The following is a 26,815-nucleotide window of genomic DNA, read 5'->3' as shown; positions in this document are numbered from 1 at the left end:
CTAAAGGGTAAATATATAAGATGATAACAAGATTTAAGAAAGGAACATGTACTTAGAAAGTGAGGAGAATGGAAAGAGACTGATAATACAAGGATAAAATCGATGAAGCAAAGTATCACTAAAAGGTGAGAAGAGATGGAAGTCACAAGCATCAGAATTAACAAAAAGAGGACGTTTTCTTTTCTGAGATTAGAAGGAAGATGGGAAGTGTATAAAAATTCAAAAACTTTTTTCCAATGAAGAGAGAAATTAATAGAATTGATGTGATAGTCCTCAATCTTTCTAATAAAGAAAGAAGGATATTATCAAAGAGAAGCAGGGGGAGGGTCCTTGGGTACTGGGGGAATATGAAATATTTAGAGATGAATGTAAAACTTGTTTAACAGCAATGAGTATACCTATTTCATGAGTGGATAACATGAACTAGAAATATAATTAATTAGTGCATTTTCCTGACTTAATATTTCAACAAACAGGGAGTAAGAGAATTGAATTATAGGACTGACCCAGCATTTGAATCCAATTAATAAAAATTTCAATTAACTAGATAATGCCTACAGCCTGTGACTACTGATTAGTTGAAATTTCTTTCCTTTTTATAAGTAAGATCTGTTATTAACCATAATAATCCACAAGGAGTTAAAGCTACTGACTGTGATATATATCACTGGTAAGAATCAAAAAACTCTGGAGTAGAGCAAATTAATCATTTGTATAATTGTATCTGTTGTAAGCTAAATTGAGTACGTTGTTTAATTTATTGTTGTGATTCATCACTTCCAGATGATCTGACCAGAACCAAAATATGGAACTATGAGACAGAAATTGTCCTGTTAGATAAATACAGTTGCAATGACTTTACTCCAGAAGTGACATTAAAAGGGGACAGGCTTTCTTTGGCTTTGGAAGACTATGCTTATAGATTACAAAGTTCTTACTACAAGCTTAGAAAAAAGTGCCTCCCCATCCTTTTATCTCAAACAAACAACCAAAACAAATAAACAAGAAAACTCTAGCCTGCCCACCAATCCAACTTCTTTCTTTTCATGGGTTCCTTTGTAATACAGAAACTCTGGAATTAGCACTTGCACCTACATTATGGACTCATGAATAATAAATTCATTTAACAATTCCTTAGCTGTTTTCCTCAATGCTTTTCTAAACAATTTCTTCTCCAAAACTTACCACAACCCCCCACCACCCCCAGTTTTCTGAGCTTTCTAAACCAATCCAAGATAAAGACATGGATATTTGAGAAAATATGTATGTTTCATTAACCTCACATCCTAGTGAGCTTCCTCATAAAAACAAATGACAACCCAAACCACAACCTTTACGTTTCAGATAGAAGGGAAAACAGAAGCAAGGAATGACGGGAGGAAGGAAAGAATGGGAAAGAAAGGAGGGAAGGAGGGAGGAGAGGAGAGGAAACTGGAAGGGTGGGGAGAGGAGAGGAGGAAGACCTGGTCTGAGTGTCGAAGAATATGGTTCAGTAAAATTCTACATTGCTGTTTTCTCCTCAGCCAAACCACCAACTAATAAAAGAGGAAAAATGATAGTTGTGTGCTATCATGTGTCAAACTCTTTATGTACACTGGATTATTTAATCCATAGAACATTCCTGGGAGTAAGGACTAGAGTGCATTTTTGCAGATGAGGAAACTAAGGTCCAAGCATGTAACCTAAGGCTGCACCGTAAGAGTAGGGTCAATCCATTTCGGTCTGTTTTGAAAAACATTTGAAAAAATATTTTTTCTTCACTAATCTATAATTGAAAGTGAAAAAAATATGTAACATATTAAAAAACAGAAAGATAACTAGCCCTGCTTTGTTCCCAAATTCTCTGGTTCTTTGTTTGCCACCACTTAGAGTTAGAAGGGATACTTCAAATAAACCCTCTGAATTGTTCTTCACATGAAAGTGCTTTATAGCTAAATCTGCCTCAAGTACCACCTTCCTAAAATACAAATTTTTTTTCTACATTGGAACCTGTAACAGATTATCACATCTTGTTTTATCTAAGAAATCTAAGCCAGCTGGTGATACATCTTTGAGAAAAAGTATGTACAAGGCCTCAGAAATAAGGCATTAAAACATTATCAAAAATATTTAGGCATTAAAACATTATTAAAAATATTTAACAACATACAGACTGGCAATGTCCACATTATCTTAAGAAAACCTACACACACACACACACACACACACACATATATGTGTATATGTACATATATATTTATATATATATATATACACACACCTGTGTTATAGAAGTTACAGCTAAAGAAGCTAAGATGCAGAATTCCTAAAGAGACATAAGATCACTGAAGAACTTATTTCCTGTCAAATCTCTCTTTAAAAATATTTGTTTTTGCCAAATGAGCATATCACCAGAAACATCTTAACTAAAACCAAGATTAATTATTTATAATATTATTGAATGCTGAGTCCTGGGAGATATTGTGCTGGGTGCTGGGTTAGAAACAGGAATGAAGATAAATATGATCCCTGTTCTTATGGAACTTAGCTCCCCGTGTAGAAAAAAAGATATTCAAGAATTATAGCAAAAATAATTATAATTGTGATGAGTGCTAGAGAAAGATACAGAATGCTCTGAGAATATTTTATAGTACAACATTAAAGATCTTATCTAAATATTAGAGAAGTTTGTTGCAACCAGAAGTCATTATTTCTGTAACACATTAAAAAAATGAATAGGTTAATTTCTCAGAAAATTCTTTAGAAAGAAAATTCAACCTAAGCCAAGCACCTGGCTATGTACTTGCATATTTTATTTAATTTACTTTTATAACAAAACCACAAGGTACCTCTTGACAGACCCTGGTTTTATTCTCCAATTTGGTGTGCCAAGTGCGTCTTACACAGTAACTGTCATGACAGAAACTTTAAAAATTACCGAAACAGTACATGAAAAATTTCAGTACTATTTTCTGTCTAAATCTTCAAAACTCATACACAAGCATTGCACAATTATCCATTCCAGCCCTCTCCTTGTCTTAGCAAACATGAATTTTCAGATTATGCAAAGACCCCAATCACAAAATAAATAAAACTACTACCATTGCACAGCCCCCTGCTTTCTTGCTCTCCACTTCATTCCTATTTACACCATCCTGTAGTTACATGTCCTTCTCTGAGCAAGGCAATACCTCAGTTGCCCCAACCAGCAAATTGCTCCTCTCTCAACATTTAACAGTAGCAATGGTAGTTCTGAGTTCCTGATAAAAAATAAGTGAAGAGGAGAGACCCAGGTCTAGTCTAAGGGAAAATAACTGCGTTAACCAAAACAAGAATATTCTCACCCACTGTTTTTACTTGTATTATTTGTGGATGATTCTAGGCAGCAGAGGGAGAGCTGTAATAGTTTTTTATGTACCTATAAACATTTCTGCCCATTTTTTAGGGCCATATTTGGAGTTCCCCTACTGCTTATTCTGAATTCATGTTCAGCTAATTCTGACTGCTTTAATCTTTGGTGACTTTTAAAAATTAAATTTCAAGTTTAAAATTTTGTTTGAATGTAACAATAGGTAAAATGTCTGCAAATCAACAAGATTCTACTATTACACAAACTCTTCTCAGGTAAGAGGGAAAAAATTATTGCTTAGCTTTTGAGAAAAATCCCCTTATGATAATGAAAGTCTTTGATATAGCAGCAATAATTGCCTATGACATAAATTGAAGGCAATGTATAATAAGCCTTGATTATCTTCAAGGCCTTCAGATTCCTTCATAACCTCACATACCACCCTATACCCTTCAGAGGAAGACATTTTGCCAACAGGTATTTCACTCATGAGTAATCTGAGCCCAAGTTTGTCCTTGAATAGGCACTAAAGGGGGACATTTGTTCATTACAGCTTCAATTCTGAACTTAAAGCTTTTATCAAAGACTTTCATCAAGATTAATTTCACAATGCCTTTTTTATGCATGTTGATTTCAGTTGTCACAAAAATAGCCTGAGTAAACTTATCTTCAAGACTCTAATTCCCATAAGGCTCTGAATTTCCCCTTTTTTGGCCCCATTCCTTATCCCTGTCCAAAACCAGAAATAATACCTGGGCCTTTTGAGACTCAGTCATCAGCAGAATGGCCTTCTTGGAACATTCTCTTCACTTCTTGCTTTAAAACCTGATCAAGCCCTCAGCCCTTTTCTCTGCAGCTCAAAGTCCTAACTCTACTACTAGAAGGCCTGGAAGTAGAGATGACATTCTCATTTTTTGTTGCTCCTGCCATACCATTCTTCTTCCCTCCTCCATAAACATGTTCCATTTAAATTTCATGACATCAAACTACAGCATTAATTCTCATTTCCTTGCTGCAGTGCTGGAACAATCTTATCTTCCTCCACCCTGCTCCTTGAAGATTTTAGTTCCTAACTCCTCAATACAGTCTCAGACCCTATTCCTGTCATAAATTTCAGTTGACTTCTATGCCCACATAGATGATCCATCCACCCAATGCATTGTCATTCAGTGCCTTGACCTTCTTTCTTCCAATTTAATCCTCCACCTTACTCCAGTTATTTACTCACATGACCATACCTCCATCTTTGTCATCCCCAATAACTACAGCTTCTCAATCATCTCAATTTGAGGCATCCCACTTTCTGACCACCATCTCCTATCTTTCTAGCTTAACTACCTATATTTGAAGAATTCCAACAAGTCTCTGACCCTACAGAAATCTACAGTTCATTGATTCTATCCACCTTAAATTGCATGGTCAGTGATAATCACTTCCTTGCATATACCACATATATCTTTAACTCTCCTTCCCTTTTCTTATCTCTTTGTATTTGGCTAAACCACAACCGTGTTTATGTCCAGTTCTCTGCCTACTCCATATTTGCACCTGTGCATGTAAACATGGCTGGAGGAAAACAAATAAATAAATTGACTTGTGCAACCAAAAAAGAGGCAGAACCCTTGGTGGGCCTCTGGATTTGGAAGGTAGCATATTCTTCATTTGGGAGGGTTTTTTTTTAAATTAATTAATTAATTAATTAATTTTAATTTGTGTGTGTGTGTTCCAAAATTGTTTATGCACCACACTCAGTGCTCCATGCATTATGTGCCCTCCTTAATACCCACCATCAGGCTCACCCAACCCCCCACCACCCTCCCCTTTAAAACCCTCAGTTCGTTTCTCAGAGTCCACAGTCTCTCATGGTTTGTCTCATTTGGGCATTTTAATCTACCCCATTTACTGAGGGACGTTAAAGCTTCTAGTTTTGACTGGGGTCTAGAACAGAAGGCTCTGTAAAAGGTCCAGGTGGCTGTACAAGCAGCTCTGCTACTTGCGTCATATAATCCACCACATCCAGTGAGACTGAAAGGTCAGTGGTAGATAGAGATGCTATTTGGAGCCTTTTGCAAGTCCCTAGAAGTGAACAACACAAGCCCCTAGGATTTTAAAGCAAAACTCTGCCATCTTCTGCAGATAGTTACTCTGTAAAACAGCTCCTGGCCTGCAACTGAGACTTCATAGAAACTAAATGTACAACCATGAGCCACCAGGATACCGTGTGACCTGAGTTTCTAATCGTGAACTGGGTGTTACCTGACCCACCAAGGCACAAATGTGGCATGCATAGCAGTACTCCATTATCAAGTGAAAATGGTATGTATGTGATTAGGCTCAAGCAGGCCCTGAAGGCAAAAGTTACATGTAAAAGTGGCCCAAATGCTCATGGTCCTCACTCCTGCCACGCTACCTTCTCTCTCCCAGCCTGCACCTACGGCCTCATGGAGAGTTCCCTCCACTCAGTTGACAGAGGAAGATTCTGGCCTGGTGTAGAGATGATTTTGGACAATACGCAGACACCACCCAAAAGTGGACAGCTGGAGCACTACATTCCCTTTTTCTGGGACATCCCTGAAGGGCAGTGGTAAAGGGAAACCCTCCCAGTGCACAGAACTTTGCGCAGTGCACCTGATTATTCACTTTGCTTGGAAGGAGAAATGGCCAGACGTGATTACATACTGATTCACTGACTGTGGCCAATCACTTTCGCCCCAAACACCCCTGGCATTGTCCAGTGGACTCATGAACAAATCACTATGGTGTCAAGGATGGAGGTTATCATGGGCTTAGCGCATAGATTCCCACTTACCAAGACTGACCTAGCTATGGCTACTGCTGAGTGTCCAATCTGTCAATTGAAAAGACAACATTAATCCCGATATGGCACAATTCCCTGAGGTGGTAGCCGGTTACCAGGTGGCAGACTGATTACTCTGGACTGCTTCCATTATGGAAGGGGCAGTATTTTGTTCTTACTGGAACAGACATTGTCTCTGGATATGGGATTTCCTTCTCTGCATACAATGCTTCTGCCCAAACTATCATCCATGAACTTACAGAGTACCTTACCCACATCCATTGTATTCTACATAGCATTACGTCTGATCAAGGAATTCACTTCACAGCAAACAAAGTGTAGCAATGGACCCATACTCACGGAATTCACTGGTCTTCTCATGTTCCCCGCCCCCTTCCTGAAGCAGCTAGCTTGACAGAACAGTGTAAAAGCCTTCTGAAGATTTTAGAGACTCAATTACAGTGCCAACTAGGTGACAACTTGCAGGGCTAAAGCAAAGTTCTCCAGAAGTCTGTGTATTCTCTGAATCAACATCTGATATATGATGCTGTTTCTCTTACAGCCAGGATTCACAGGTCCAGAAACCAAGCCGTAGAAGTAGGAGTGACACCACTCACTATTACTCCTGGTGACCTGCTAGCAAAATTTTTGTTCCCTCTTACTGAGACATTACACTCTGCTAGTTTAGAAGTCTTGGATCCAAAGGGAGGAATGCTTCCACCAGGAAATACAACAATGATTCCAATGAACTAAGAGTTGAGAATGTCACTAGACTACATTGGACAACTCAAACCAATGATTCAATAGGCAAGGAGAAGAGTTGTTGTGCTTGATTGAACCTGACCATCAAGGGGAAATCAGGCTGCTAGTCCACACTAGACATGAGGAATGTACTCTGTCCAGAATATGAGAGATACTTTAAGGCATCTCTTACTATACTCCCTAAGTGATTAAAGTCAGTCTGTAAGAATCTAATCCAAATAGGACTACTAATGGACCAGACTCTTCAGGAATAAAGGTTTGAATCACTCTACTGGGCAAAGAACCATAACCAGCTAAAGTGCTTGCTGAAGGCAATAGTGAGAAATAGGTGAGAAAAAGATTCTTACAAATACCAGCTATAACTACATGACCAGTTAAAGAAATGAGGACCATAATTATCCTAAGTATTTTTTCCTGACTTTTGTTATATGTTTGTGTGTGTAATATGCATGTTATGCATGATATGCATAACAAGTATTTGCTTAGTGTATATATATATGTTTTAATATATAATATGCATGTTATGCATGATATGCATAACAGAAGTATTTGCTTAGTGTATATATATATATGTGTGTGTGTGTGTGTATGTGTGTGTATATATATATATGCAGCAAACATTTTGTCTTTCCTCTTATGTCCTTAAGTAAGGAATATATATATATGTATATATATATACATATATATGCAGCAAACATTTTGTCTTTCCTCTTATATCCTTAAGTAACTTATTTCCTTAAGTAACATGGAACATAGTGTGCAAGTATTATTAATTTTATATCATTTGGTATTTAAGTTATAGGATATAAAGAAGAGAAAGTATCATTCAAAAATTTTACCTCCTCTTATAGGGAAGCAAGAAAACAGTATTTTAGGATATTTGGTAAAATTACAATCTTGTTATTGCTTCATTTGGAGATTAAATATGGTTAAGGAGAAGTGTGTGAGTGCCAAACTGACAACTGTATAATTTTGTGTCACCTTGACTGAGCCACAGAATGCCCAGATATTTGGTCAAATAGTATTCTCTGGTGTGTGTGTAAAGACATTTCTGAATGAGATTAACATATGATTCACTAGACTGTGTAAAGCAAGTTGCTCTATCCAATGTGGATGAGCCTTATCCAATCCAATAAAGGCATGAATAGAAGAAAAAGGCAGAATAAGAGAAAATTCATTTTCTCTGCCTGTCTTCAGACAGACGAACTACAGCATTGACTCTTCTGGAACTCTAGCTTATCAACTTTAGATCCCAATACTTCTGTTTCCATAACTGTGTGAGCTAATTCCTTATAATAAATCTCATACAGTTCTGTTTCTATTCAATCTGTTTCTCTGGAGAGCCATGCTAATACACTAAGCTATTTCATCACCACAAAAATCATTTTCATGTTATCTCTTTACAGTCATACCCACCCTTCCTCTTCTCCAACCCCACCATCCCTAACTTCTGGCAAACATTAATCCATTCTTCATCCCTATTTTTTTCATTTTGAGAATGTTACATAAATGGAATCTCATTACATAACCTATGAGATTGTCTTTTTTCACTTAACGTAATGTCCTTGAGACCCATCCAAGTGGTGTGTCTATCAAGACACACCTATTTTGTTCCTATTTTGATTAGTGCTCCATGGTATGGATGTAGCACAAGTTGATTAGTCATTCACCTACTGACAAACATTATGGTTGTTTCTAGTTACTGCTTATTACAAATAAAGCTGCTATGCATATTTGTATGTTTTTGTACAAACATAGTTCTCATTTCTCTGGAATAAAAACCCAGTGTGATGACTCAGTCTATGGTAGTTGGGTATTTAATTTCTAAGAAACTGCCAAATAATTTCCCAGAGTAGCTGAATGATTTTGCATTCTACCAACATGTACGAGAGATCCAGTTTCTCTGCATTCTTGCCAGCATTAGCATAGACACTATTTTTTACTTGAGCTGTTCTAAGAGGTGTGTAATGATACCTCATGGTTTTAATTTGTATGTCCCTAGTGACTACTGATATTGAACATCTTTTCCTGTGCTTATTTGCCATCTATGTATACTCTTCAGTGCAATGTCTTCATGTTTTTTGCTTTTTATGGATTGCTTAATTTTTTTACTGCCCATTTTCTAAAAACTCTTTAACCATTTTTATGTGTACAGTTCAAAATTCAGTACATGTTGTGAAATCATCACCACTATCCTATTCTAAACACTTTTATCCTCCAAAACAGGAATTCTGTACCCAGTAAGCAGTAACTCCCAAGTTCCTCTTTCCTCTAACCTCTGGTAACTTCTATTCAACTGTCTCTGAATTGGACTTTTCTAGGTACCTCCCCTAAATGAAATCATGTAATTTTTGTTCTTTTATGTCTGACTTATTTAACTTAGCATAATGTTTTCAAACTTGATCCATGTTGTAGTATTTCACTCCTTTTTATGGCTGGCTATTGTATAGATATAACTTATTTTGTTTATCCACTCATTTATTAATGAATATTTACATCCTTTTTTTAAAGCTTTTAAATTTTGTTGAAGTCCAATTTATTGCAAATATTTTCTCCCATTTCATGTTTAGTCTTTTCACTCGCTTGATAGTATCATCAGATACACAAAAGCCTTTTATTGTTGAACTCCCTGAGTTCTTTATTCTAGATATAAGTCTTTGTCAGATATCTGGTTTACAAATACTTTCTCCCAGTCTATAACTTGTTTGTTCATTCTTTTAACAGGGGAAGTTTCACTGGGGAAGGTTTTTAATTTTGATGACGTCCAATTTATTGATTGCTTTTAGTATTACATCAAAGTACTCTCACCAAGCCCTACGTCCCCAAAATTTTTTCCTATGTCTTCTAAAAGTGTTATGATTTGATGTTTTACATTTAAATCTATGATCCATTTTGAATTAATTTTTGTATAAGGTGTGAAGTTTAGGTCAAAATTTTTCTTTGCCTATAAATATCCAATTTCTCCAGCACCATTTGTTGAAAAAGCTACCCTTTCTCCACTGAATGGCTTTTGCATCTTTGCCAAAACTCAGTTGTCTGTCTATTTCTGGGTAGTCTAACCTGTTATATTGATCTGTGTGTTTATCCCTCTACCAGTACATTTTGTTCATTACTGTAATTTATAGTAAGTATTAGATTTGGGTTAAGTGATTCTTCCCACTTAATTCTTCTTTGAAAATTATTGTTACAATTTCAGTTTGCCTTTCCATATAAATTTTTGAATACTCTTGTATCTCAAAAAAAAAATCTTGCTGGGATTAAAATAGGAATTATGTTAAACCTATACATCGGCTGGGGAACAATTAGCATCTTTACTATGAGTTTCTGAATCCATGAACACAATACGCATCTCTATATATTTATATTTTCCTTTATTTCTTTAATAAGTGTTTTGTCGATTTCAGTGTAAGTCCTGCTCATGTTTTACAAAACTTACACCTAAATTGTTTTGTTGTGACTGTAAATAGTATTACATTTTTTATTTTGGTTTCCATGTGTTCATTGCTAGTATATAAAAGTATAATTGATTTTTGTCTATTATCTTGTATTCTGAGAACTTGCTGAACTCACTTTAAGTTGTTTTGCTAATTTCTTGGAATTTTTAAAATAATTCCTTCATTTTGTTAAAAATAGTAAGTTCATTTGTTTAATAAATTATTAGATTGTTTACTTTGTTCCAGATACCGTTCTAACTACTAGATATGGAGGTTACTGAGAAAATTAAAGTTTCTTGACCTCATGGAGCTTAGATTTTAGAGGAAAGAAAAGGACTGCAATCAATTAAATAACAATTAAGTTAATTTCACTTAAGTGGTTGATGGTTAAGTACTATAAAGAAATAAACAGAGTAACATAATAGAGTGGTAGATAATCTAGAACTGACCCTATGAGGAGATGACTTCTGAGCAGATTTAAATTATAGTAACCAGAGAAGAAAATTTCAGTAAGTAAAAATGCCCAAAGACCTGAAAGAGGATGACCTGAGGAAGAAACCATAAGAAGGACAGTGTGGCTCACATTGTAAGGAGGAGAGTAGTAGGAAAAGACTCAAGAGTTACTTCATGTAAAGTCTTGCAGTTAATAGTAGGCACTTGAATCGCTTGAATTTTATTCTAAATAAGATAGGAAGCACTGACAGTTTTAAAAGTTGTTAGGGAATTGCTTTTCGGCCTTTTGGCTAAGATCAAGTATAAAAGCTGTTAGGTTAAGTTTGGTGTGTGTTATTGAAATCATAAAAAATATCACCCCACCATACCAGTGATCGGTATATTTCTTTCCATCTTTTTAATTTAAAAAATGTACATTAACATAAAATGCATAAAGTGATTATTAGTAATTATTCACAAGATGATTTATTAATCACAGTTCTTTCTAATCTACACATTGAGTTTGCTTTTGATTCTATAGAGAAATATAAATAATCTCATAACTTCATAGTAGTGGTGTTGCAGTTGGCCAACTCTAACCACTGCCTTTGAAAATGTCTTTCCTCTTTGCCTATCACAAATATATAAACGCACACACACTTCTCAACTAATAGCTATTTATTTAACCTCTGGTGCTTTCATGACCTTGTCTGTAAAATGTGTCCACTGATGTCTACTTCCAAAGTCTATTTTGAAAACTAAGAATAAAGTATACTATATTGAGTCCCAGGAAAACAGAGGGTGATTAATAAATGATATTTCCCTATCCTGAGCTTTTTCTTGTTCACCCCCATCACAGCTCCTACTTTCAGATTTAAGATATTTCTATAACCATTTCATTCATAACTGGAGTATTAGAGTAAAATTTTATACAAAATTTTAAAGCCTGTGGCAATAGCACCTATTAATTCAATGATTAGGGGCAGAACACACTTGAGCAAAACCTTTCCACAGACTTTTGAAAATATTTTAAGATGCTGAACAAGAACATGGTACTGTATATAACCTTTAGTTGTGGGATAAAATCAATTATGTAAAATCACATTCAAATGAAATCTTAAAACAATAGAACAGGATATCGTGTACATTTTTTTAACCAATGGAAATATAGGAAAACATGCTTTGACTATTTGAGCATAAAAACCTACTAAATATTTTATTTCATGCATCTATCACTCAAGAAATACTTTAAAAACTCTGAGTCATGGGGGCACCTGGGTGGCTCAGTGGGTTAAGCCGCTGCCTTCGGCTCAGGTCATGATTTCAGGGTCCTGGGATCAAGTCCCGCATCGGGCTCTCTGCTCAGCAGGGAGCCTGCTTCCTCCTCTCTCTCTCTCTCTGCCTGCCTCTCTGCCTACTTGTGATCTCTCTCTCTGTCAAATAAATAAATAAATAAAATCTTAAAAAAAATAAAATAAAATAAATAAAATTCTTAAAAAAAAAAAAAAAAACCACACTGAGTCATGGGTGCTTTTGGAAGCCTGATAGTATGAAACTATGTTATCTGTGTTATGCAGACTGAGAACAACTTGCACTATGCTGTCTCAGACATCTTATTTTACAACATTCAATTTCTCAAGAGAGAATATTAACAAAAAGAAAGAAATGTTATTAATGATCTGTTAAGTTTTTAACTAACCAGTATTTTTTTTTCTCCTATTTTGGAGTAATTACTTCACTCCTGTTACTCAGCAATCTTCAATCATCTTCAGTTGGCTCCCTAGCAAATCCTTAACTAAGGCTAATTCCAAATCTCTGCTACTCCTCAAATTCACAGGCCTACCGTTCATTCCTCTTAATGTTTCACTTTTTATATTATTTTTGCCTTCCAATATGGCACCATTCCCAGTAAAGTACAACTTTCCTCTATAGTTTTACCTTCTATCTATTTGAAAAGGAAAAGTTAAAAAGTTATTCCTGTGCTCTAGCATGGTTGTCTTTTAGACTCATCAACTGCCTTATTTCTCTTTTATCTTCAGTTTCTTCCTACAAATTCCGTCCAAAAGTTTACTCTACTTGGTTCCTTTCTCATCTAAACTGCTATTCTTATGATTATCACAACTGGCATGTTAAATAGGATGGCGTAATCATTTTGTAAATTGGTAAAAGAAAAACATACAGCTTTATATTTCTATCTTATTTCTATTCTATCTTAAATCATTTAAGTTTTGTCATTATTGGAGGCCATTTATGCCAAATTTCACAACAATATTAGCTAAAGGTGAATGGGGCTATAATTACACTATTTTTCTTTCCAATTTAAAGGCCTCTGATTAAAGGCTATATTCTTATTGCAAATCTTTGGACTTTAACTTGAAAAAGTACAAGCATAACTGTAGCTGTTTATTGTAAACCATCTTCAATGTCAGCATGCTCACATAAAGGCAGACCTCAGGGATAATGTAGGTTCAGTTCCAGACCACTGTAGTATGAAGTAAGTATCACAAGAGTCAAATGAATTCTGGGGTTTCCCAGGGCATCTAAAAGCTACGTTTACACAATACTGTTGTCTATTAAATGTGCAATGGCTTTATGTCTAAAAAACTACATACCTTAATTTAAAAATACTGTATTGCTAAAAGATGCTAACCATCATCTGAGCTTCCAGTGAATCATAATCACTACTCACAGATTACCTTCAAAAGTAATTATTAAAAAGTCTGAAATACTGCAAAAACCAAAATGTGACAAAGCCACAAAATTAGCAAATACAGTTCAAAAAACCGCGCCAACAGACTGGCTTGACACAAGGTTACCACAAGCCTCCAGTTCATAAGCCAATATCCGCAAACCACTATTTACTCTAGCACGTGAAGTCCAACAAAATGAGGTATTAAACACTGTGAAGTTTTCACCTGGTTTTCTATTGTCGAAGTACTCTCCGAGATGGACATAGGCAAATATATACCTTTCATTCTTTCTCACCTGCCACCTTTTCCTTACTCTTCCGTTGTTTGGACACCTTTTAGTTTTTCAAGATGACCCAAAAGCTCACTAAAAAGATACTTCGAGGCTTGACAAAAATCCCTACCCATACCCATACTGCCAGTACAGTTCTTACTTTAATAGCCACAGCACTGAAGGCACTCACATTTAGGAGCCTTAGCTCATTTCTCGATGAAGGAGCCAAGACCTAAACCATTTCTCCTCAATCACAGTTTTGCGTTTCTCTTCCTTACTTACTCCCCAAATGTTTTTCTCTCGTTTCCAAAACGTTTTCACAAAATTTTACACAAATAGCACTTCCTCAGGCTTTCACGAATCACCTGACCGGCACAGAACCTACAGAGTTCGGAAGGTGGGAATACTAAAATCGTGGTCACTTCCTCAGCGTCCGCTCCCGGCCGCACCTGCCAGAAAACCGCCTGTGACACGACACACGCTACCCAATGACGCGACCGTCGCCTTGCGACTCCACTGGAAGCGGCCGCACCTGCGCAGCTGCGAAAGAGCGGGGCGGGGCAAGGCGAGGAGGGGCGGGGAGGCGGCGGGGGCGTAACCTGGAGGGTGGCGGCGAGTTGGGGAGGATTTGGAGGGGGAGAGGAGGACAGAGAGGTGGGGGCGGGGGGGAGGGGCCGGAGGGCCCGAGGGCTGTAGGGCCGGAGGGCGGGCCTTTCCGGAGGGAAAGGTCTTTCACTTCCTGTTTGCGGGAACTTCTGGATCCGGGTCAAGGAGAGTTCGCCTCCTCATCTTCTCGGGGCTGACCCGGCACTTTCAGTGACAGCGGCTTCTGACTCAACCGAAAGCTGGTTTCATCTTACGACCTGCTGAGCCCCGACATCCACACCTGCCTCGGGACGCTAAGTCGCGCTTCCTCCACCTATTGGGGGACAGCCACGGGCCTTAAGTGACCGCCGCCGCCGGGGGTCCTCGCCAACCGCCCCGCGCTGATGCTGAGAGGGAGCGTGGGCCCGGGGCGGCGGCGGAGTGCGAGCCTCTGGCTCCCTAGGCCCGCCGCGGGCGCTGCCGGTTCTTACGCTCCCCAGACTTGCCACCTCCCGCCCGGGCTTGGATGGGCCCTTCTGTCCGATAAATGTGGCTGCTGAGACTGCGGTGGCGGTGGTCGGTCCCGCTGCTGCTGCGGCGCTCCAAGTTCACCTGTGCCGCGGGACTCTCCTGCCCCACGTCGGGACTGTCGCCCCCCGCTCCTAATCCCCCGACCCCGGCCTTGCAGTTTGGCGACAATGGACAAGATCCTGGAGGGCCTGGTGAGTTCTTCGCACCCACTGCCCCTAAAGCGGGTGATTGTGCGGAAGGTGGTGGAATCGGCGGAGCATTGGCTGGACGAGGCGCAGTGTGAAGCCATGTTTGACCTGACCACCCGGCTCATTCTGGAGGGCCAAGACCCCTTCCAGCGGCAGGTGGGGCACCAAGTGCTGGAGGCCTATGCGCGATACCACCGGCCAGAATTCGAGTCCTTCTTCAACAAGACGTTCGTGCTGGGCCTCCTTCAGCAGGGCTACCACTCGCTGGACAGGAAGGACGTAGCCATTCTGGACTACATTCACAACGGCCTGAAGCTGATCATGAGCTGCCCATCGGTGCTGGACCTCTTCAGCCTGCTGCAAGTAGAGGTGTTACGTATGGTGTGTGAGAGACCGGAGCCGCAGCTGTGTGCCCGATTGAGCGACCTCCTGACCGACTTCGTGCAGTGCATCCCCAAGGGAAAACTGTCCGTCACCTTCTGTCAACAGCTTGTTCGAACGATAGGCCATTTCCAGTGCGTGTCCACCCAGGAGAAGGAGCTGCGGGAATATGTCTCTCAGGTGACAAAAGTGAGTAACTTACTGCAGAACATCTGGAAGGCCGAGCCCTCCACACTCCTGCCTTCCCTGCAGGAAGTTTTTGCAAGCATTTCTTCCACAGGTAAGTGTCATTATATTCCAGAAAAATCTCTCGTGGAAATTCAGCATGTCTCTTAGACACACACCATGTTTGCTTCTCTGCCCTGAAAACATTCTTAATGGAGAACAGATCTTAATACCCTCATCCAAAGTTTTATTCTCATCCACTTCCGTACTTAGGGTGTCCCTTTGTACCTTTGGGGGCGGGGGGGGGGGGAGCAGTGTTCCTATTTTAAATGTTGAAAACATTGAGGTCTAAGACCTTTGGCACTGAGTAAGTTGCTTAATTACCTAGCCTCTGCTGAAGTTATGGAATGCTTTGAGGATGACAGCGACTAAATAAAGCTTCTATTCATTAGTGACTAATGATAGCATAATAATGTTTACCATGTTATTATTGTACTGTGACTCTGTCATCTTTCGTTACTAGTTTTTCTCCTGTTTTTTAATTTTCCCACTTTTTTATTCATGAGCTGTGTGGTTTGTTTTATTACTGGATTATCACAATTTAACTATGTAGTTTTTGCATATTGACTTTTTTTTTTCTCTACAGTAGTTTATGAGAGAGGGTATAGGTAGAAGGAGGGAAAGACTATGAGAACCTAAATAGATGTTTTTGTGCTCAGTGTATATAGCCCATGAACTACATCCTTAGAAAGTGGGAAGGAGTCAAGTGATAATTGGCAAGAAAATGCTTTCTCACCAGGAATTGTACCTTGTATTTACATTCCTTTTTTGGACTTGGAGCTTTCAGCTCTGTAAGTTGTGAGACAATAGACCCAAAACTGTGTTCCTTTCCTCTCTACTTGGTACAGCCATTCTCCTTGGCTATTTGAAGTTGAACTTGTGAAGGAGGTGTTTTTTATCTTGGGAACCAGAAATAAGAGTAGAGTTTTAACAAGCTCCGTATATTCTGATGAATTAAATATGTTTAGGAAAGAATAATCAACTAAATATTTGCAGTATCCGAGTTGTCTTATTTTTTCATTGTAATTTTTCTTTTATTACCTGTGTTGCTAGAACTGTTAGATTTCCCCAGAACTTGTTCAACAGTAGCAGTAAAGGAACTTGTCTTGAATTTGCTTAATCATTATATAATTTAAACAAAGTCCCCTCAAAATTCACCTTAATTTTTACTTCTTTAAGAGATTTCTTTTAAGTCTTCCTTAGAACAATGGCTACTGCAATTAATAGTTACAAGTTACTTTGGAGGATCTAAAGTGGGAATTTAAACGATACCTTGAATTTCTTTTTTGACTGACTTACAAATGAATATTTTAACACAACTTAATATTAATATGACTTAATGTTAACTAATGCAGGAGAATAAAGTAACTTATGAGCTGAATATGGTGATAGTGAACAGTAGCTTTTATATTGCAGTAGTTCTGTCTATAATGAACAATCATTGCTGCTCACGTTTCATCCCTCATTTCTGTAGTTTAACGTTCCTTGGATGTTAGCCTGTCCATGAGATAGAGCATAACAGCTTGTCCTGAGTAACACCTTTGCTGCGAATACATTTTTTTTTTGTAAATTGTTGTTTCTCTCTAAATACTTCACTTAAACCTTCTTGCCATATCCCTTTTTCTTTTTTTTAATTAAAAAAATAGATACATCATTTGAACCTTCTGTAGCATTGGCAAGCCTTGTGCAGCATATTCCTCTTCAGATGATTACAGTTCTCATCAGGAGCCTAACTACGGATCCAAATGTAAAAGATGCAAGTATGACCCAAGCTCTTTGCAGGTACTTCTTCATGACACTGTAGGTGGTGTTGTAGATTTGGGAGGAGGAAATACTTTATTGTATTTTGTGGGTAATGAAAAACTTAGATGTTTAAACTGAAATCGTAGAATGAAATACATATTCTCCAAATTAATTGGAATGAATTATTTACCTTACTATCTAGGTTTGACAGGTCTCCCAAATTCAAAGTAATTCAAAGTCCATTTTCAGTTCAGCTTTTTTAATTCCAAAAATATACACACGAGTAGACTTACTGTACAGTAAGGAATTGGTTGGATTATCAGTATATTTTACTAATTTACTTACTCATTGTGGTTTCCTGCAACCTGTTTTCCCTGGGTTTTTGTTTTTTGTTTTTTTAAGCTAAGTACATACTTCTACTTTCTCTTTCAATCAGAATCTCTGGATAATACACTCTACCTTAGTCTGTTTAAAAATGTGTTTTTTCTTCCTTATTCTTAAATAGATGATTGGGTAAAATGCAGAATTCTAATTTGATAGTCATTTTCTCAGCATTTTGAAAATAATACTGCATTGTCTTCTGGCATTTATTATTGCTGATATGGAATCTGCTGTCAATCCAGTTGTCATTCCTTTGTGAGTAGTTAGGCTTTTCTGGTAATGTTTATGTCTCTTGATGTTTTTCAGTTTATTCTTATATTTCTAGGTGTAAACTTAATATATTTATCCTCAGCATTTTCATGCTTTTATTAATTCATTTGTTCATTTATTCAAACCGTATTTATAGACACTTAACTTACCATGAGTGCTAGGCAGTGTTTCAAAACCTCTTTGAACAAATGGATAAAAAAAATCTGTCTTCGTGGATTTAGTTTCTAGATGAAGAAGAAGACAGTAAATTAGTAACATATCTCTTTGATTGCAAGATGCATTCTAATTTCAGAGATGTTAAAATGTGGAAATATAAAGTCACTTGGTATTCTAGTCTAATTGGCATGACTTTTCCTGCCTTAATGGTACATAAACTAATTATACATCCTAAAATTAATTTTGTTTTAGATTTTTTTAAATATGATAATTAAAATTATAATTTAGTATTTGAATAGTGATAATTGTTTTTGGAAAAAAAGTAGATAGGAAGGACATAAAGTATGAGAGATTGGTTTGCAATTTTAAATTAGGTGGGTTAGGAAGGCCTCAATGAGAACATGAAGATGAAGTAAAGACACAAAAGAGGGAGCAAAGCCTGTGGAGATCGAAGGGGAAGAACGTCAATATTGTCTTAAAACTCAACTGATTTTTTTCTTCAGAGTACCCATTTATAGGGCTTATTCTAGCTATTGAGTTTCTTTATTTCAGTGACTCTATTTTTCTTTAAAACCTCAACCTCTGCTCTTTTTTAAAAAATTTTTATTTATTTATTTGACACAGAGACGCAGTGAGAGAGGGAACACAGGGGGAGTGGGAGAGGGAGAAGCAGGCTTCTGGCTGAGCAGGGAGCCCAAAGTGGGTCTCCATCCAAGGACTCCCAGATCATGACATAAACTGAAGGGAGATGCTTAACAACTGAGCCTCCCAGGTGCCCCTTAGTGATTATTTTTCTTTTTTTTAAGATCTTATTTATTTTTCAGAGACAGAGGGAGAGAGCACGAGCGAGCACAGGCAGACAGAGAGGCAGACAGAGGCAGAGGGGGAGAAGCAGGCTCCCTGCCGAGCAAGGAGCCCGATGTGGGACTCGATCCCAGGACCCTGGGATCATGATCTGAGCCGAAGGCAGCTGCTTAACCAACTGAGCCACCCAGGCATCCCACTGATTATTTTTCTAATCGAGCTTTTCTCCTCTACCTATTTTTGTTTCACATCTGCCTGAGTTTTTTTGTAATTTTTTTCTACAGTGTACACATTTGTGCGTGTGTATGTGGCACATCTAAATAAAATATAAGGATTTGGAACAAAATGGTTTCTGTGTACCTGTTACAAAATTGTAGTCATGACATAGAAACTTAAGTATTTATGTTGGATATTCAGAAAGCTACATGTATACAAATCTCACTATCTGTAACACAAACTTGGGGACATGAATTTTTTTCCACTTTTTTCCCCCTTTTTGTCTAGTGTTTGAAAAGACTCTTCTCTTCCAACTTTCCTTCTTTTTTCCTTGCGCTCTTAAATTTAACTAAATCAATTTAGCTGTACCTATTACTCTCAGTTTCTTGTTGCTCATTCTCTCAAACTTCCATAGACCTATATAAATATTATTCCTGCTGTATGGCCTTTATCTCTACTACATTTAATTTATGGTGATCTCCTTGCCATATTTAGTGGTCTGTATTTTTGTTTTCATCATCTTGATATCTTTGTATTCGTAGTCCTTAAAATTATAGAAATCCTGTGACACCATGCTGTTAGGATTTTCTTCATATTGTTCTTCTTATTTTTCCTTTTCCCTTTATTTTTATCACTTTATCAATTCTCTTCTATATGTCTTCTATATGTCCAAGTCTTTATGTAAAGTTCTCATTGTTTACTTTTAATTTTAAGAAACACTCTTACCAAGGCGGCTGGTGGCTTAGTCATTTGAGCCTCTGACTCTTGATTTTGCTAAGGTTTTGATCTGAGGTTTGTGTGTTCAAGCCCCACATTAGGCTCCATGCTAGTCATGGAGCCTATTAAAAAAAAAAAAAAGAAAGAAAGAAAAAGAAAAGAAAGACTTCTATCTCATCCATCTCTCCATAATGAAATTCTGTATGTCCTATTTAGCAGTAACACTCCATTATAAGTATGACCTCAACAGCACTAAAATTTCTTTCTCTTTGAGATGAAGATATCATAAATTATGTGGTCCTTAAATAAAATAGGAAGAGTCAGAGAATTACATATTTCATAGCTGAAAGTGAAATTAAAAATCCATTGGTCTTTCACCTTCATTGCCTTGGTAATAATATCTAACATTTTTCATTACATGCTGTAAGTTATTGCAACAGAGGCTTCTAATTGGTCTTTTTGCCAACAGTGACTTACACTTCTCTCTCTTCTCTAAGTCATCCTGATCTATTCAGTTCTCCCTTCTGATTAACAAACTGCAGTGACTTCCAAACAGTACTAAATCAAGTGCAAATTCCATTTCTTGGCAGTTGGCACTTTTCATCTTAATTTTTCAACCTTTTCAAAATAGCCATGGTATCTAACTTCTGAATTTTTCTTGTTTTTAAAAATATATTTGGTAGTTAATTTTTGCCTGTTTGTTTCTGTGGGAAGCTATGATCCACTTTTTAAAAGTATTGCATTTTTAATTTATCCTGTATGATCCTGTTTAACCCATAGTCTATCTGAAGTAGTTATTCTTATAGTAAGATGTAACTCAACAGGATAGCAGTGTTTATTTTTATCATTCTCCTACCTTCTCCTTCCTCATAGTCTGTATTTCCCCACACGTAGCACTTACTATGCTTGAACTGTTATTTTCTGTAATCCAAAAAAATGCAAATACCATACCAGAAACAGATAAGTAACATTAAAGTATGAGATTAGCCAGATGTAAGTGAAATAATAAGGAATGGGGTACATAAGTACCTTCTAAAAGAGAATGCTGATCCTAACTCCAGTTTTCTTGTTGCCATAAGGAAATTTGAATTCAGTATGGCTGATCTGATTTTTCAAAAGCCTGTAATCCAGTTTTTTATGTGAAATTTCCCAACTTTTAAAACAGTGGAACAAGGTAAACTGAGGCTGGCTCTAGCCATGAAGGTGCCATCTAAAAGTGAAAATTGGTTTTATTCTCTACAAATTAAGAATAAATCTTTTTTTTGTCTTTTGTAATATTGCCGGTTTTAATGTTAAGATTTTCAAGTTGCTGGGGTGCCTGGGTGGCTCAGTGGGTTAAGCCGCTGCCTTCAGCTTAGGTCATGATCTCAGGGTCCTGGGATCGAGTCCCGCATCGGGCTCTCTGCTCAGCAGGGAGCCTGCTTCCCTCTCTCTCTCTCTCTCTCTGCCTGCCTCTCCATCTACTTGTCATCTTTCTCTGTCAAATAAATAAATAAAATCTTAAAAAAAAAAAAAGATTAAAAAAAAAAAGATTTTCAAGTTGCATTTTTTTGCAACTTGGATAGTTTCATTTATTCATCAAATTTGAATTCCTTCTCAGCTCCAAATAGTATGCTAAGTACTGGAGATCCATAAATTAAAGATCATTGTTCTTAAGCTCATGGTCTAATGGAGGAAAGAAGATTTCAAAGTACATAAATTATAACTATAATCAATGTTCTTTAAATAGTAAGAAATTAACTCAATATATCAGGGTTAAGTATCCTTAAAATTCATGTAGAAACCAATATATGTTGGACAAAATTAGTGTAGTTAATCATAAAAATAATTCATCCTACAATACCAGTGCCTGAAAGGATTTGGGCATATGCGAGTCCAATCAAATTGAAGCAGAACTGGAATATAATTAATGTGTAGCTCAAAGCATTGCATTTATACACCAGCGGAGCTTAGTTCAAACACCAGTACTGCTGTTTATTAATTATATAACTGTTGACAAAATTCCTAATTTTTCTTGCCAATTTGAAAGCAGAAATTGTAATTATTTTGTTTTCAGCACTTAACAGAGTAACTGTTATGGAATAAGCACAATATTTGTTGAGTGAATGGCTTCTTACTCATTTACTTTTGACTGGAAGTTTCTTTAGTATGCTGGAGGACATTGTGGACATATGGGATAAGGTAAAGAGTAAAGGCTTTTGAGATGGGAAGCTAGAAATGGGAAGAAGAGGAAAAAGCTGATTGGGTGATTAGGTATAATGCAGAACCATGGCCAAATGGAACTTTCTACTCTACTCTTAGACCTGAGCTAAAGGGAGTTCTGGCCCAGCGCCCCCTGTTCTGGAGAGCCCAGTTTCTTTCTACTCTGATGGTACCATTCCCCACAGAGGACAGTGTCCACAAAGCCAAGGAGATGTGCTCACATATACTTCTCTGAATCACATTTTTTAATGTGTGTATATTTGTACTAAAAAAATATGAACTGTGTCCAGCATGATTTTTTTAAACAAGAACAGTTTTTAGAAGTTATTGGCACTTTTTTTCTTCTTTAATTGGACAATATCTCAGATCTTTCCATGTTAGATCCCCACAGATAGATTCATATAGATCCATCTCATTCTTTAAAATTAGGGGCGCCTGAGTGGCTCAGTGGGTTAAGTCTGTGCCTTCAGCTCAGGTCAGGGTCTCAGGGTCCTGGGATCAAGCCCCCCATCAGGCTCTCTGCTCTACGCCTACATCTCTGCCTACTTGTGATCTCTCTCTGTGTGTCAAATAAATAAATAAATGAAATCTTTAAAAAAAAAAATACTAAGTTTAAAAAAAAAAAAGGAATAAAATTCTACATAATGTTCCATAGTATATTTAGCCATTCCCTCATTGATGGACGTTTAGATTATTTGCATTTTTCCATATCCTAAATACAGTGCAACAGTGAACTTACTCTTTATACACCAATACAAGTGTCTCTCTACTCCCTATATGTAGAGTGGCTACAAACTTCTATGAAAATCAACTTAACAACAGTTAGAATATGTAGAACAGCTAGCTGTCAGAGGCTCTTTTAACGATTTGTAATTATCATTGTTTAAAGAAGATGGCCAGAAAAACAAGAAAGGAAATAAAATATGGATTTAAAATAGGAAACATAAGGAACATATAGATAACTAACATGCATTTGGACTTTGGGCTACTTTTAACATCTGATGGAACATTTTAATCTTAAGAGCAAAAACTTTAAAAAAGAAGATAACACTCCAGTGTTAATATAGATGGTTATAACATTAGCTGTTATGAAAATAACCATATCAATTTTGAAGTCAGTTTTTTTAAGATATTAGTTGCTCTTTTTGGTCATGTGCTTTTGTACTTAGTATTTATGTTTGACATTTTATTTAGTTGTTTATTTATTGCCATATGTGTTGATATTTGGTAGAAGAGAGGCATTCACAATGAGTATTTCCAGTGTCATATATTAACTCATGTAGTCTTCAAATCAGCCCTGTAAAATAAACATGTTTATCTATAATCCATAGATAAGGAAATTGAGACATAGATATTAGGGCCCCTCCAACTAATAAATGGTAAGTTAAGATTTTGAAACCAGATCACTCTGATTTTAAAACCCTTTTTTTTTCCTACTACTATTTTCTTTTTATGTAATCCCCAAAACTGGATTATTGGATCAAAACAGTTGTACTGCTCTTTAATGTGATCGATATTTAACATTAAGGACAGTCTCCATCACACCCCATATTATTTTGTCTTTATTTCCATTTAACTGGGTTGATATTCAAGAAGAACACTGATTAATTCAGTATGAGGCCATTTAGTGTATTTACAGATTCAGTGCCCTTTTATCTATGTAAAGCTTCCTTCTTTGTCTTGGTATAGTAGGATAATGAAAGGGATAAAAAGACCTATTTCTCAATTCAAAATAGTCATTTTTAACAGTGCATTTCATTTTTAGACTGCAATCACCAGAAAGGAAAAATTTTGTTTCCGTATATCTTAGTCAATAGCTACATTTGAGCTCTTCTTCTTAGGGTGAATTTGCCTAATAAATTCTAACTAGCACTGTGTAGAGTCAACTTAAAACTGCATTTATGTGAAATGACACTTTATCAGAATTTCTTTTTATTGAAATATGTAAGAAACTTTCTTACAAGTTCGGAAACTCCTTCTGTACAAGCACCTTTATACTTATTTCTGCATCTAGAACAGTGCTTTTCACAAGCCAGCTCAGTAAATATTGAGTCACAAAGGGAGAGATTGTCTACTGTAACTTTATTATTCCCAACTAAAAGATGTTGAAAACATTTTCAAGACTGATAGTTTTCTTTTTCAATTTTCAGAATGATTGACTGGCTATCCTGGCCATTGGCTCAGCATGTGGATACATGGGTGATTGCACTCCTAAAAGGACTGGCAGCTGTCCAGAAGTTTACTATTTTGATAGATGTTACTTTACTGAAAATAGAACTGGTAAGTGGGAGTATATAAATCTCTTTGAATGAATGGTCTCAATCTTTTAATCTTTGGGTAGTCCCCTATAAAGCATCTAATGTTGAATATGTTCTTGGTTTTAGTTGGTTTTGAATCATAATTTTGAAATAGAAATTAAGAATGGTATTTTAGTATAGATAATTAAAAGAATTTTGCTGTTTTCAAGTATCTAATATGAAAACATTCCTCCCATTATCTCTTAAATCTGGCTAATCAAGCTTTTACCACCCTTATCCTACCAAAACCATCTTTGACACCAGTGCTTGCCAGTATTGCTAAACTCAGGAGTTGTTTCTTAGGCCTCCTCTCATTTGACCTATCAGCAGCATTTGACACAGTTGATCGCTCCCTCTTGAAACACTTGCCTCACTTTGTCCTAGTTCTCTTGGCTTTTGTCCTAGTTTATTACTGGCACCTCAGTTTCCCATAATGGATCTTTCTAACTTTAGAGTGCTTTAGAGTTTAATTTTTCAGCCATTTTCTACTCAGTCCATTCTCACAGCATATGGGTCCCATCACTTTAAAATAATGTTTCTAAGTTAATGACTGCCAGGTATATATTTCTTGTTCATTATAGTCCCATGAACTCCAGAGTCATGTATCCAAGTGTCTATACTTGAATATCAAATCCAGCTTATCCACGATCTAATTTCTGATTTTGCCCTCCCAGACCTGGTCTTCCCTATCTTAAATAGTGACTCCATCCTTCTACTTGCTCAGGACAAAACCTGAAAGCTATCCTTCTTGCTTTTCATTCTCTCTCAGCCCTTAACCTACAAATCCTATTGACTCCACCTTTAAAATGTCCAGAATCCTATCACTTTTAACCAGCTATATCACTACCACCTTGGTCCAAAGCTCTCATCATCCCTTGCTGTACAGATTGCAGTAGTCTCCCTGCTCCTCCCCTTTGGCCCCGACAGGTGTCACACAAGACCTACATGATCTAGTCCATTGCTCCTTCTCTCCTCAAGTCTTCCACTATTATTGCCTCAGTCTCTGTACTTTGCTTACACTGCCCTTTTTGCTCTATCTCTAGTACTAGGCTGAAGACATCAGGGCCTTTGCAGTACTTGGCCTTTGCTTTGCTTATTATGCTCTTCTCTCAGGTGTCTGCAGGCTTACTTTCATTTCCTTCAGCTTTTTTATATATACAGATATCACCTTTTAAATGACACATTTTTTGAATAATAAAATAGCAGGTCCCTTTGCTACTCAGCAGTCCCTATCTTCATACCCTATTTTCGGTATTTATCTCCATGTTACTTTTTATTGTCTACCTGCCCTAGAGACAGTAAGCCCTATCAAATTGGGGATTTTTTTTAATCCACTCTTGTATCCTCAGTGCCTAGAACAATGCCAAGCAATGGTAGATACTCAATCAATGTTTGTTGAATGAAATTGAATGAAGTGTGGGCCAAGGAACGATCACTTTGTAGGTAAAGCTTGACAGATTTGTATTTGATCAAGGGGTTTTAAGAGTTTTTTAGACCACTATATTCTCTTGATCTCTGTTATGTTGTTATTTCCCAACTTTCTCTCCCAAAGTGACATGTTATGATGGAACTTTCCAGGAAGGGAGATAGTCACATAAATATTTTTGGTCCAAGGAAAAGAGCCACTGATTGGGTTAATGATTTCCCTACAAACTCCTAAGGTGGATGTCTTCTCTTTTTTGAAGGTTTTTAATCGACTTTGGTTTCCTCTTGTGAGACCTGGTGCTCTTGCAGTTCTTTCTCACATGCTGCTCAGTTTTCAGCATTCTCCAGAGGCGTTCCATCTGGTAAGTTAGGACACAAGCTTTCTGCACTGAAGAACTTTGTGTTAAAATTTTAGTTTAATATGGAGTCACATTTGTATATAGTGAAAAAGATTATAAGTTAGTCCTGAATCTATTTTCTTGTAGCTTTATGATTTCTTAGAAAATTGAGGTTGTGGGTTTTCCCTCCAAAAAGTATATTTTCAAAATGTTTTGAGTCTCACGAAAACTGCTGCACTTGGAACCACTACCAGCAGTTAAATATTATTGCTCTACATGAGAGATGTTACATGTCAGCATCACTGATGGTTGTCTCTTGCACATAGGAACAATGTAGAAGAAAAATGCTTTAGAATTTCAGAAATGTGAAAAGATTAGATGTTGTTTTTATAGCCCCAGAATTGAGATGTCATTCTCTCCCAACCCATAACCTATAAATCCAGTTAACTCCACCTTTAAAATATATCCAGAACCCTACCACTTTTAATATGCTATATCACTGGTTTTGATTTGATTTGATTTCAGTTCTTTGATTATCAGTCATTACAGGTGGAAATGACAAAATGTTATTTTGAGACTGTCCATTTATCTGTCTAGTGCATCGCAGGAAAGCAGTGCTTTATATGGTTATCTGCTTCTTTT

General features: G+C 37.0%; 1 protein-coding gene across 1 annotated transcript in view; it reads left to right on the top strand.

The window, feature by feature from the left end:
- The first annotated feature begins 14,387 nt into the window (after nt 1-14,387).
- The window catches only part of USP38 (ubiquitin specific peptidase 38), a 35,813-nt gene continuing 23,385 nt past the window's right edge, over nt 14,388-26,815 (top strand). Inside the window, exons 1-4 of the mRNA XM_004775076.3 lie at nt 14,388-15,679; nt 17,271-17,406; nt 24,264-24,393; nt 26,096-26,197. Coding sequence (XP_004775133.2) covers nt 14,998-15,679; nt 17,271-17,406; nt 24,264-24,393; nt 26,096-26,197 — 1,050 coding nt within the window. The 5' untranslated portion in view covers nt 14,388-14,997. The remainder of the gene's footprint in view (nt 15,680-17,270; nt 17,407-24,263; nt 24,394-26,095; nt 26,198-26,815) is intronic.

This window comes from Mustela putorius, unplaced genomic scaffold, assembly GCF_011764305.1.
Source record: "Mustela putorius furo isolate JIRA1106 unplaced genomic scaffold, ASM1176430v1.1 tig00000242_pilon_pilon_pilon, whole genome shotgun sequence".
Classification (NCBI taxonomy): Eukaryota; Metazoa; Chordata; class Mammalia; order Carnivora; family Mustelidae; genus Mustela; species Mustela putorius.
The sequence above is the reverse complement of the archived record's forward strand: the minus strand, read 5'-3'. Positions and strand labels throughout refer to the sequence as shown.